At 44.9% G+C, this 13,882-nt stretch overlaps 1 protein-coding gene across 2 annotated transcripts in view; it reads left to right on the forward strand.

Moving 5' to 3' along the window:
* LOC139237920 (phospholipid phosphatase 3-like) overlaps nucleotides 1-13,882 on the forward strand; it is an 85,152-nt gene that overhangs the window by 38,054 nt on the left and 33,216 nt on the right. For both annotated transcript variants that reach the window (XM_070867216.1, XM_070867217.1), the window contains exon 2: nucleotides 7,533-7,690. In XM_070867216.1, coding sequence (XP_070723317.1) covers nucleotides 7,533-7,690 — 158 coding nt within the window. The remainder of the gene's footprint in view (nucleotides 1-7,532; nucleotides 7,691-13,882) is intronic.

Raw genomic sequence — 13,882 nt, forward strand, 5'->3', positions numbered from 1 at the left:
GAGGAGATTAGAGAGGGGCAAGGCCGTGGAGGGATTTGAAAATAGGATGGGAATTTTGAAATCGAGGCATAGCTTAACCAGAATAGTAGATAATGTAGATTGTAGAGTCGTCAACCATCCTGTCCATTCACTTTTTAGAATTATTTTCCCAAACCACCCCCACTCCACCATCAAAAGTCTCTTTGACCAAGCCACTGGCCTCCTGCCCTGATGTATCCGACTTCCTGCTCAGTGCCCACTGCAACCTTTTGTAAAGCACCTTGAAACGTTTCATTGTGTGACTGGTCCTATACAAGTTTCTAGATGAATTATAATGATTTTGATACATGAGCAGCAGACCGACGACTCACTGCCTCGCCGGGAGTCAAAATCCAGCTCTTACAGGCTTCTTGTGTCCGCTACTGGCTCAGTGGGTGGCACCCTCGCTTCGGAGTCAGAAGGTTGTGGGTTCAAGTCCCACTCCAAAGACTTCAGTACAAAAATCTAGGCTGACACTCCGAGTGCAGTGCTGAGGGAGTTCTGCATTGTCGGAGGTGCTGTCTTTCGGATGAGACGCTAAACCGAGGCCCCATCTGCCCTCTTGGGTGGACTCGCAAGATCCCACGGCAATATTATCCCTGGTGTCCTGGCCAATATTTATCCCTCAATCAACATCTAAAACAAATTATCTCGGCATTATCATATTGCTGTTTGTGGGAGCTTGCTGTGCGCAAATTGGCTGCCGTGTTTCCCACATTACAACAGTGACTACATTCCAAAAGTACTTGATTGGCTGTAAAGCGCTTTGGGCTGTTCAGTGGTCGTGAAAGGCGCTATATAAATGCAAGTCTTTCCTTTCCTTTTCTTTTCTTGAAGACCACAAGTGAACTAGCATCAGCTGAGGCGGGTATATGTTCACCGACCTGCCCCCTCTGCTCTGAAATAATGTGTGGTGTGGTCTTCCTGCCTCCTTCCTAAAAGCACCGACTTCTCCCAAGGGCATGTTCCAAGGACGCTGGTGTCATCTGGTACCCCATTTTAGTGGTCATTCTGCAACTTGGAACCTATATTGTAGGCGTTGGCAAGCTATTTCCCGGAGACTGCAACAGGGCCAAGCTCGAGCTTGTCAGCGCACAAGTGCTTTCCCATAAAATCACTGAATAGCAGTCAGGAGCAGGAAGCTGAAGCCAATTGTAGCACCACAGCTGCTGCCCTGACTCTGTACAGATGAGGGACCTGCTAATCTGGACATCTCAATGTCACAATGGTGACAGAGCAAACTGTTCAAGGGCAACTTGTAGGGACTGTGCTGTTATAAGGACATAAGAATTCGGAGCAGGAGTAGACCATTCAGTCCCTTGAGTTTGCTCTGCCATTGAATGAGATCATGGCTGATCTTCTACCTCAACTCCACTTTCCTGCACTATCTTTCCCCCCCCCCCCCATATCCCTTGATTTCCTTAATATCCAAAATTAATTCAACAATGCTGTTCCGATTTCCCTTGAAGCTCAGCATGCCCTTCAGGTAAAGCACTCCACCCCCTTTGTTCTGGTAAAAGACTTGCATTTCTATAGCGCCTTTCACGACCACCAAACGCCCCAAAGCGCTTTACAGCCGATGAAGAACTTTTTGGAGTGTAGTCATTGCTGTAATTTCAGAAACACGGCAGCCAATTTGCGCAAAGCAAGCAAGCTGGGATAATGACCAGATCATCTGTTTTCATGATGTTGGTAGAGGGATAAATCTTGGATAACTCCCCTGCTCTTCTTCGAAACAGTGCCGTGAGATCTTTTGCGTCCTCCTGAGAGCGCAAACAGGGTTACTGTGTATCTTTATTTTTAAGAAACTTTATCTTTTATATTCAGCAACATTTCACAGGCAGTTTACACCGGGTGGATTAACTCTGAAATAGTAGGAAATAAAAACAGCAGCATACTTTAAATGGGTTCCCGTTTATTGGGAAGAGTAATGGTTAATTCATGTCGACCATAGAATTTTACAGCACAGAGGTAAGTCAATCAGCCCTCTCTAAAAGAGCAATCTACTTAGTCCCTTTCCTGATCTTGTTTTAAATTTTTCTCTCTCAAATATTTATCCACTTCTCTTGTGAAAGCAGTTATGAATTTGGCTTAGTTTCTGGTTAAACAATGTCTTAATGATCCTCTGACCAAAAAATGGCTCCCTTTGTTCTGTTGGTGATGCTCTTTAATATTTGCCCTCTAGTTACCGACTCGCGTACCAGTGGAAACGGCTAGTCCTGACTGACCTTCTCAAAATCCTTCATAATTTTGAGCACCTCATCAGTCATTTTCTTTCCACCCCCCCCCCCCCCCTCACCCCGGCTTGTCTCGGAGGAAGGCTTAAATATAAATTGCATCACATAGTGAGATGTCAGCACAGTGCAGACGTAGGGCTGGGCAAGCAGCAGCTCAGCCAGAATTAATGTGTCAGAATGTCACCAGGTCAGGACCCTGGACTGCTTCTAACTTAATCATTTACCCGAATTTAATCCATTCCCCATCTGACGGCAAGGCGGTTCCATCTTCGCGGAAGGGAAGCACTGACATTTCCCAGCCCGCCCATACGATTCATATTTCCTGACATCTGATTGACCAGAAATGCCACTTGTGGAGAATTTCATATCCCAAATTCTCCTGACCGGGAGGAGGGAGAGAGAGAAAGAGAGAGAGAGAGAGAGAAAATATATTTTAAAAGCTATAAGCAGTTTTTAAGTCAAATAAACTTAGACCTGGATCGAGCAGTCAGTAATTTCACACTCTCTGACAGCTTCTCTTGGTTTCTGCAAATTCGGGTGGAGGGGCAGTGGGGGGAAACCTGGGCAGCAGATGTGTGCCAGATTCATTAGAATGCAAAGGCAGATCGAATTTGGAGGGTGTAGCTGTGGAGGCTGGCAGGAGCTTCCCTGATAGGATAGAGGCCTCAAACCCTGCTAGTCTGACCGGGTGGTCAGCTGCACATTCCACATGTAATTTATACTGTGGTTTCGGTTATGTGTGGGTGCATTTTCATTGAGGACAAGGCTGAACACTTTCAGTCTCTGCACTCTGGTGGAATCTGGTACTCCTAGGCCCGATATGGTACAGATTAGAGGCACCCCTTCCTCGGGGTTGACTTGACCTCTGCCCTAACGTCACAACACTACCTACTGTGTCACTGGGCCCGTTTCATTCACTGTCTCTCGCCACCTTTCTTTCTTCCTGCTCCTTCTCGTGCTCTACCATCCTTTTCACCTTCCTGCTCCCCCTCTTGCACACTCTTTCTCGCTCTCCCATCCTTCTCTCTATCCTGCTCCCTCTCTCACACTCCCATTCTTCTTCCTGCTCCCTCTCTCATAAGAACATAAGAAATAGGAGCAGGAGTAGGCCATTTGGTCCCTCGAGCCTGATCCACCATTTAATAAGATCATGGCTGATCTAATCTTGGCCTCAGCTCCACTTCCCTGCCTGCTCCTGTTATGTCCGTAATGCACTTATGAATGACTCCACGAGGCAATGTGTTGTACTCTAACTGTAGTGACCTTGGTCCTTTAATCGTAACTCCAGAGTGAGGCACAGGCATGGTGGGCATCCTTTTATACTGGGCCCTGCACACCTATGCAGATGACCCTCTGGTCTCTCACCGCAGTGCCCTCTGGTGGACAGCCTCCTGCCACAGGAGCAGGAAACCCCGGTCTCCACCAGTTACACCCTCTAGTGGTGCCAGCATAGTATATACACAGTGTGTAAACCTTATTGATAGTACATCAGGTAACAAGTCTCCATCTTATGCAACTATACAGTGACTACACAGAGAGTATATCTATAGTCTGCATATATAACACTCCCCATAACTCTTGACCCCCATATTGATCAAAAATCTGTCTGTTGCCACCTTAAATATATTCAGTGACCCAGCCTCCACAGCTCCCGGGCAGAGAATTCCACAGATTTACAACCCTCTACGAGAAGAAATTCCTCCTCACCTCCGTTCTAAATGGGTGACCCCTTATTCTGAAACTCTGCCCCCTAGTTCTAGATTCCCCCACGAGGGGGAAACATCCTCTCTGCATCTACCTTGTCGAGCCCTCTCAGTATCTTATACGTTTCAATAGATCACCCCTCATTCTTCTAAACTCCAATGAGTAGAGGCCCAACCTGCTCAACATTTCATCATAAGACAACCCCTTCATCTCGGGAATCAACCTAGAAACAACTCTTGCTCTCCTTCTCTCACTCTCCCATCCTGCCCTCCTTCCTGCTTCTCTACCTCGCTTCCACTCTGGAGACGAATAGATTTGTGTCAATGACTGCTTGTGTTTTGGAGGCATTATCTGTTGTGATTTCATGGACAACAACTTGCATTTATATAGCGTCTTTAATATAGTAAAACGTCCCAAGGCCTTCACAGGAGTGTTAACAATCAAAATGTGACATTGAGCCACATAAGGAGATATTGGGACAGGTGACCAAAAGCTTGGTCCAAGAGGTAGCTTTTGAGGAGCATCTTAAAGGAGAAAAGAGAGGCGGAGAGGTTTAGGGAGGGAATTCCAGAGTTTAGGGCCTTGGCAGCTGAAGGCATGGCCACCAGTGGTAGGGCAATTAAAATCAGGGATGCTCAAGAGGCCAGGATTAGCAGAGGGGGGAAGATTACAGAGCTAGGGAGGGGCAAGACCATGGAATGCTTTGAAAACCAGGGTGAGAATTTTAAAATTGAGGACCCTAGAGTTATGAAACTGTCATGCTTAATACTTATTCAAAATGAACAAGCCTAGGTTCAGAGTTGAAAGTGGTGTCAGATAGAATCTACTGTACCATTCCATTTCTTTATCTCCTCGACCTGTGCTGAACTTGAACCCAGGCTGCAGAGGTGAAAAGATAGTGATGAATATCTCATCTCCAATTAGAGGCATGACCCCTTAATTCCCCTAAATGCATTACATCAGAAGATTGATGGGAAATCCTGCCCTGACCTTTTCAGTATTACACCGACCATGTAATACTTTCCATCCATCTTCTAATGTATTGCTCATTAGAGTCATGGGGAAGTAAAGTTGAACCCAGGAGTTGCCCAATCCTAATTTATTTAAATCATATCACATTTAGATCTTGGCTTTGAGCCTCTTAGTTTATTTCAAATCTCTTTTGGGGAAATTCCTGTATCAGTTGGATTTTTTATTTTATTCGTTCCTGGGATGTGGGTGTCACTGGCAAGGCTGGCATTTATTGCCAATCCCTAATTGCCCTCGAAGGTGGTGGTGAGCTGCTTTTTTGAATACAACTGAGACTTGCTAGGTCATCTCTGAGGGCAGTTAAGAGTCAACCACATTGCTGTGGGTCTGGAGTCACATATAGGCCCAGACCAAGTAAGGACGGCAGGTTTCCTTCTCCTAAAGGACATCAGTGCACCAGATGGATTTTTACGTGTCCGTGTGGTGAAGGTGCTCCCACAGTGCTGTTAGGGAGAGAGTTCCAGGATTTTGACCCAGCGACGATGAAGGAACGGCGATATACTTCCAAGTCAGGATGGTGTGTGACTTAGGGGGGGAATTTGGAGGTGGTGGTGTTCCCATGCGCCTGCTGCCCTTGTCCTTCTAGATGGTAGAGGTCACGGGTTTGGGAGGTGCTGCCGAAGAAGCCTTAGCAATGTAGCATTATAAACTGCCGGTTAGATTTCCTGTATGCGCTGGGTTAGTGTTATACACCAGTGGGAAGTGGGGGGGGGGGGGGGGGAGAATTCCTGTATATGCTGGGTGAAGCACACGCAACATATAAAGTAATAATTCTAGTTTAATAACCCAGACTCCCAATGCCACCTTACGGGCAGAATCAGAGTTCCAGAATGGTAAAGGATGGGCAACTGTGGGAGTCAGAGTCTTGGATGCTCGGTTTACACTACGCCCTCAATTTCGTCACTCTGTCTGCCTGTGACTCGGGTCAGTGTACAGACACCCGAACTCTCTATGTAAACACCCTGCAAGGTCCAGTAAAGTTTGGGATTAAATAGTGAAAAAGCAGCTCTGGCTAACAAAATAAGACCGCAGTCTCAATGGCCTACTCCTGTTCCAATGTGTTTTCCAAGGAGTTAGAAGATCCAGATGCTGTTGTATAACCAAATGAGGAGCTAATTGAAGAAAGCATTGATTTTCCATACTGGATATGAGAATACATGACTGGATTGGTAATGTTCTTCATTTCCTTTCCAATCATTTTCCAGTTGTTTCTGTAAAATACTTAAAAATCCTGAAAGAAAACAAAGCAGCACATGGGCTGGAATGAAATATCTTTAATTCTAATGGCAAAGTATTCATCGTTTCAGAATAAGGAGTTGCCCATTTAAAACGGAGATGAGGAGGAATTTCTTCTGAGGGTTGTGAATCTTTGGAATTCTCTACCCCAGAGAGCTGTGGAGGCTGGGTCATTGAATATATTTAAGGTGGAGATAGACGGATTTTTGAAGGATAGGGGAGTTGAAGGTTATGGGGAGCGGGCAGGAAGTAGAGTTGAGGCCAAGATCAGATCAGCCATGATCTTATTGAATGGCGGAGCAGGCTCGAGGGGCAAAATGGCTTACTCCTGCTCCTATTTCTTGTGTATCTTAATTTCAACGTTTTATAACATCTGTAATATGATAAAGCGTCTCAAGTGCTTCAAGGAGAGAATCGCAGTATCAGCAACAACGGCTGATTTAGGGAAGGGGCTTATTTTGATGGACCCAGAAGGGTGACACTGGGTAATCAGTGCCCCTTTTAGGGAACTGAAGAGGCTTCCCGAATATAATAACTTTTATTTATATAGTGCCTTTAATGCAGTAAAACATCCCAAATCGCTTCGCAGCAGTGTTACAAGACAAAACAGATACATTTGACACCAAGCAACAAAAGAATTAAGGCAGATGACCAAAAGCTTGGTTAAAGGGGAAGGTTTTAAGGAGGGTCTTAAAGGAGGAAGGAGAGGTTTAGGGAGGGATTTCCAGAGCTTGGGGTCCAAACAGCTGAAGGCACGGCCACCGATGGTTGAGCAGTTACAATCAGGGATGCTCATGAGGACACTACAACCGTAGAAATGAATTAGTGGATTTGTTTGTCAGCAACATGCTTCTTCAGTCCCTCTGTGAAAACTATTACAAGCAAATGGCTGACCTTACTCCATTATTGCTCCATTGTTAGTATATAAGAGATAAGAATTAGGAGCAGGCATAACCCATGCAACTCTGCAACCCTGCTCCACCATGCAATAAGCTAATGGCTGATCCCTAATCGGGTCTATTCACATGATAAAAACAAAAATGATGGAAATACTCAGTGGGTCAGGCAGCATCTGTGGGAAGAGAAACTGAGTTAATGATTCTTTTCAATGGCCTTTTGTCAGAAATGGCAAATGTTGGAGATGGAACCGGTTTTAAGCAAGTGTTGGGGGGGTGGGAGGCATCAGGAAGGAAAGAACAGTCGATTCATATATTGGATTGTATGGAAGTTTATGTAAAAGCTAACAGTCCTTTCTTCCCAAGACGTCATACATAGCTGTTCATTTTCTCTGTCTTGTCTCTCTTGCAGCCTCACTGCCATTCTTCATGGTGGAGTTCAACGCAGTCAAGCCCTACAATCGTGGCTTCTACTGTAATGACGAGAGTATCAGCTACCCACTGAAGAAAGCGGAGACCATCAGTGATCCTGTGCTGTGCACCGCAGGCATTTTAATCACTGTCGTTGCTGTAAGTTTGTGTATTTATCCCGTATGATTGACATTTCCCAGGACTGGGTCCGACAGTGTCACAAGCAGTCCATTCCTGGCCAAGAGGACAGTGACCGGGTTTTGGGGGGGGGGGGAAGAAGACTCAGTCATGTGTAGATACCAAAGTCCATCCTACTCAGCAGAAGTTCCTTCTCAATGTGAAGTGAGCTTACACGGGCAAATCATCTCCATTCGATTCAGAGTGACTTGATTGCTCAAAAGGACGATGTCCTCTCCGTGCTATGTGCAGAAGATTGTAGTGTTTATTTATAAAGAAAATATTTAGGATTTCACATCGTGCCAAGAAAAAAATTAAATGAGTTGGGAGATTTATAATGCTATGAGATACTGTGACTCATTAGTCGTGAAGTGCTGGGCAGAGAAAACAAAGTCTTGGATTTATATAGCGCCTTTCACGACCACCGGACGTCTCAAAGCGCTTTACAGCCAATGAAGTACTTTTGGAGTGTAGTCACTGTTGTAATGTATGAAACACGGCAGCCAAATTGCGCACAGCAAGCTCCCACAAACAGCAATGTGATAATGACCAGATAATCTGTTTTTATGTTGATTGAGGGATAAATGTTGGCCAGGACATTGGGGATAACTCCCCTGCTCCTCTTCTAAATAGTGCCGTGGGATTTTGTATGTCCACCTGAGAGAGCAGACGGGGCCTCGGTTTAACGTCTCATCTGAAAGAGGGCACCGCAGACAGTGCAGCGCTCCCTCAGCACTGCACTGGAGTGTCAGACTAGATTTATGTGCTCCAATATCTAGAGTGGGACTTGAACCCACAGCCTTCTGACTCCGAGGAGAGTGTGCTGCCCATTGAGCCACAGCTACTGTTAGCCACAGTACTAATGGGAAGTCTGGGATGCTGCATCAGAGGTTCCTCATCCAAACATTAGGGGTTCTGATACACAAATGGAAAAGAATGGGCAGTATACAAATGAGCAGATGTAAATGTTAAACAGAGACCAAAAACATGGTGTGTGGATCTTTCAGCACAGTGGGAAAACTTTGAAGAACTTGGGAGGAGAACTCACCGTCAACATCACATGGGAGAAACTTACTCTGGCTCATAGCGTGATGTCCAAGTAAATTAAACAAAGCGTTCAAGAAACAATAGCTTGCACTCAGTGCAAGTACTTTCAGTGAGGGACGGGATGAGAGCAGAGCTCTGGGTCTCGAGCTGTTGTCACTCGGATGATGCCAGTCCAACACTGCGCTGGGAGCATGGCATCACTTACTGCCATGCACTCTCAGTGCCACACTTGCATATCCACATATCTGTGGAGCTTAGTATTCAGAAAGACTTACATTTATATAGCGCCTTTCACGACCACCGGACGTTTTAAAGCGTTTTACAGTCAATTAAGTACTTTTTGGAATGCAGTCACTGTTGTCATGTAGGAAACGCGTCAGCCAATTTGCGCACAGCAAGCTCCCACAAACAGCACTGTGATAATGACCAGATAATCTGTTTTTTGTTCTGTTGATTGAGGGATAAATATTGGCCAGTACACCGGGGATAACTCCCCTGCTCTTCTTTGAAATAGTGCTATGGGATCTTTTACATCCACCTGAGTGAGCAGACCAGGCCTCGGTTTGACGTTTCATCCAAAAGACGGCACCTCCGACAGTGCAGTGCTCCCTCAGCATTACTGGCCTCCTGTAAGGGTGGTGAATCTTCTACTAATTGGAAAGAGCTGGTTTGACAGGAAGGTGGGACAGGACACTCTGATGGGGAGGTGGGGTGGGACATTATGACGGGGCGGTGTGATGGAGTGGGACAGGACATCGTAATGGGAAGAGTAATGGGATGGGGCTCTGTGATGGTAATGTCAGATCTTTCAACCAGTAGACAATAGACAATATAAATTAGCTTCATATTGATGGAAGACCAATACAAAGCAAATCTTGCAGCAACCCTTAAGACTAGGAGCCAGCTGAGAGAAAATGTCAGCACCAGTACCAAGGGTTAGTATAATGGAAGAGGTAATCAAGAGGAAGCAAAGGAGGCTCCCAAACCTTAGTGTTGATTCTCCTACACAAGCTCCTGTACATGTGCTGCTCATTCCTCGTAAGAGAGCAACAGAATTTATGGAAACTTTAACAAGACCTGTTTAAATGGAAATCGGGAACATCTGTCCAATCTGATTGGAGGTTAACCTTAACACAAGGTTATATAAAGATGTAATTTGATGAGGAACACATGGTGGAAATTCGTCTGCATTAACCCCGTGAGCGCTGTCGCAAAGCGTGGAGGATTTTACAAACCCCAGACACCAATAGTGAAACATAATCAGTTTTGATTGTAGACCCTGATGAGGGTGACGTTGAATAATATAGAGACATGGCTTAATGTGGGCAATTGCTCTCTCCAGTCGAGTCCTGATCTAATTAAATCAATACCGATTATTACTACATGGTGGGAAGCGGCTGATAAAAAGGCTATCGGTTTCCATCAGGGTGTCGTAATTAACCAGATTAAAATATTTTAATAAGCTATTCAGTTTCATTCACTTGGTTGAATGTTATTAAAAGGACTGTTTTCATCAATTAATACAGAAATGATCTTGTGATTTTATTTGAAGATCCTCTCCGAGAAACCATTGTTAAGTTGCACATCTTATTTACATTGGGTCCTTGTGAATAAGCAAGATGCTGGAGGGTATTTTGTAGCGAGATATTGGCCAAGAAACTTGGGTTACCTTTTATAGTTTTTTTAAAAAAAAATGCTTTTAAAATCATTCTTTGAATATGGATATCGCTGGCAAGGCCGGCATTTATGGCCTATCCCCAGTTGCCTTGAGAAGGTGGTGGTGAGCCACCTTCTTGAACCGCTGCAGTCCGTGTGGTGAAGGTACTCCTGCAATGATGTTAGGGAGGGAATTCCAGGATTTTGAGCCAGTGATGATGAGAATGGCTGATATATTTCCAAGTCAGGATGGTGTGTGACTTGGAGGTGGTGATGTTCTTGGGGACCTGCTGCCCTTGTCCTTCTAGGTGGTGGAGGTCACTGGTTTGTATCAGTCTTTATGGTAGAGGACACTGAAAATATCCCAACAGTGGATAGTCAAGAAGCTATAGGGGGGGAGGAACTTAACACAATCACAATCACTAAGGAGGTGGTGCTCAGTAAGATAATAGGACTAAAGGTGGATAAATCCACTGGACCTGATGGCTTGCATCCTAGAGTCTTAAGAGAAGTAGCAGCTGGGATAATGGATGCATTGGTTGTAATTTACCAAAATTCCCTGGATTCTGGCGAGGTCCCAGCAGATTGGAAAACTGCAAATGTAATGCCCCTATTTAAAAAGGAGGCCAGACAAAAAGCAGAAAACAATAGACCAGTTAGCCCAACACCTGTAGTTGGGAAAATGTTAGAGTCCATTATTAAAGAAGCAGTCGCAAGATATTTGGAAAGCATAATTTAGTCAGGCAGAGTCGGCATGGATTTATGAAGGGGAAGTCATGTTTGACAAATTTGATGGAATTTTTTGAGGATGTAACGAACAGGATTGATAAATGGGAGCCAGTGGATGTGTGGTGTATATGGACTTCCAGAAGGCATTTGACAAGGTGCCACATAAAAGGTTACTGCACAAGATAAAATTTCACAGGGTTGGGGGTAATATATTAGCATGGATAGAGGATTAGCTAACTAACAGAAAATAGAGAGTCGGGATAAATGGTTCATTCTCGGGTTGGCAATCAGTAACTAGTGGGGTGCCGCAGGGATCAGTGCTGGGACTCCAGCTATTTACAATCTATATTAATGACTTGGAAGAAAGGACTGAGTGTAATGTAGCCAAGTTTGCTGACGATACAAAGATGGGAGGAAAAGCAATGTGTGAGGAGGACACAAAAAAACCTGCAAAAGAACATAAACTGGCTAAATGAGTGGGCAAATATTTGGCAGATGGAGTGTAATGTTGGAAAGTGTGATGTCATGAACTTTGGCAGAAAAAAAATCAAAGAGCAAGTTATTATTTAAATGGAGAAAGATTGCAAAGTGCTGCAGTACAGCGGGACCTGGGGGTCCTGGTGCATGAAACACACAAGGATAGTATGCAGGTACATCAAGTGATCAGGAAGGCCAATGGACTCTTGGCCCTTATTGCAAAGGGAATGGAGTATAAAAGCAGGGAAGTCTTGTTACAGTTATACAGGCTATTGATGAGGCCACACCTGGAATACTGCGTGCAGTTTTGGTTTCCATATTTACAAAAGGATATACTTGCTTTGGAGGCAGTCAGAGAAGGTTCACTAGGTTGATTCCGGGGATGAGGGGTTGACTTATGAGGAAAGGTTGAGTAGGTTGGGCCTCTACTCATTGGAATTCAGAAGAATGAGAGGTGATCTTATTGAAATGTATAAGATTATGAGGGGGCTTGACAAGGTGGATGCAGAGAGGATGTTTCCACTGATGGGGGAGACTAGAACTAGGGGGCATAATCTTAGATTAAGGGGGCGCCCATTTAAAACTGAGATGAGGAGGAATTTCTTCTGAGGGTTGTAAATCTGTGGAATTTGCTGCCTCAGAGAGCTGTAGAAGCTGGGTCATTGAATAAATTTAAGATAGAGATACACAGTTTCTTAACCGATAAGGGAATATCGGGAATAAGGTTATGAGGAGCGAGCAGGGAAGTGGACCTGAGTCCATGATCGGATCAGCCATGATGGTATTATATGGCGGAGCAGGCTCGAGGGGCCGTATGGTCTACTCCTGCTCCTATTTCTTATGTTCTTATGTTTGGGCGCTGCTGTCGAATAAGTCATCAGGATCTTTATCATCTGTCACGACCTGCAAAAAGAGTGTGTGACTTTTTTAAAATTAGTTCATGGGATGTGGGCGTCGCTGGCAAGGCCGGCATTTATTGCCCAATCTAAATCGCTCTTGAGAAGGTGGTGGTGAGTCGCCTTCATTGGATTCATATAACACCTTTCACACCCTCAGGACATCCCAAAGCGCTTTACAGCCAATGAAGTACTCTTGAAGTGTGGTCACTGTTGTAATGTAGGAAGTAAGTTTAAACTCTTGTCTGAGGGAAGCCTTCATTGCAATTCAGTGAGGTGTCAGTACTGGGAGTAAGCAGGGCTTAAAACCCACAGCTCTGTGGTTTATAAGGATAAGCACAGCCAGCTGATCCGATGTGTACAAGCACATCAGTTAGTCCAAGATGGCAGTGGAGGTAAACGTTTGCAGTAGTTTTTATACTAGAGTTATTTTTAGCCCAAGAGTGTTTAGTACCCGCTCCATTGAGCAGCAAGGACTTCCTGCACATTAATGTCTTTTGGAAATTTAATGTTGAAAGATTACTTTCATTGGTTAGGAGGATTCCGTGAGATCAGTGGTTTACCAGTGACATCAGGCAGGGTAGTGGTTTGGGGTTGTGGTGAAACAATGATCACGAGTCATGTGTCTACTAAAAACTGTATTAGTGAAAGGAAGCATAGATACACCATGGGTCATTTCTACATTTTGGAAATTTTTACATTAGTTTTCAACCGTGGTCATGTTTGAACATCAGATTCAAACAACTTATACTGTGTCCACATGATGCCTCACCTCTTCTCTTCTATCATTTGTGCGCTGGCAAAGGGGAAAGGGGGTGTGGGAGTGAGTCACCAGCTGTTGGGAGGTCAGGCAATTGGCTGAGAATGCTGGGCAGGATCAACCAATCAAAGGGTGGGATGCTACTCCCTGCCACCAAACAGACTCTGCTGATTGGACGGGGGCACTGGAGCGTTGCCAGATATCTCCAGATTGGTGACATGCAGCCCCTCAGCCCAGCAACCAGGGCTGCAAGTCTCTGTAATATTGCCCTATTTGTGCTTATATTTCTTCCTCTCTGGGATTTGTCCTGTTTGAATTCCCTGGGTCTGGAGGTTTGAGCAGGGCTGTTCTTGATATTGGTGCTTCATGATTGGATAATTACTAAATCAGCAGCTTGAGGTAAGAACATAAGAAATAGGAGCAGGAGTGGGCCATTTGGCCCCTCGAGCCTGCTCCGCCATTCAATAAGATCATGACTGGTCTGATATTGGCCTCAACTCCACTTTCCTGCCTGTTCCCCATAATCCTTGACTCCCCTATAGTTCAAAAATCTGTCTATCTCCACCTTAAATGTATTTGATGACTCAGCCTCCACGGTTCTCTGAGGTA

The sequence above is a fragment of the Pristiophorus japonicus genome, chromosome 24, assembly GCF_044704955.1.
Source record: "Pristiophorus japonicus isolate sPriJap1 chromosome 24, sPriJap1.hap1, whole genome shotgun sequence".
NCBI lineage: Eukaryota > Metazoa > Chordata > Chondrichthyes > Pristiophoridae > Pristiophorus > Pristiophorus japonicus.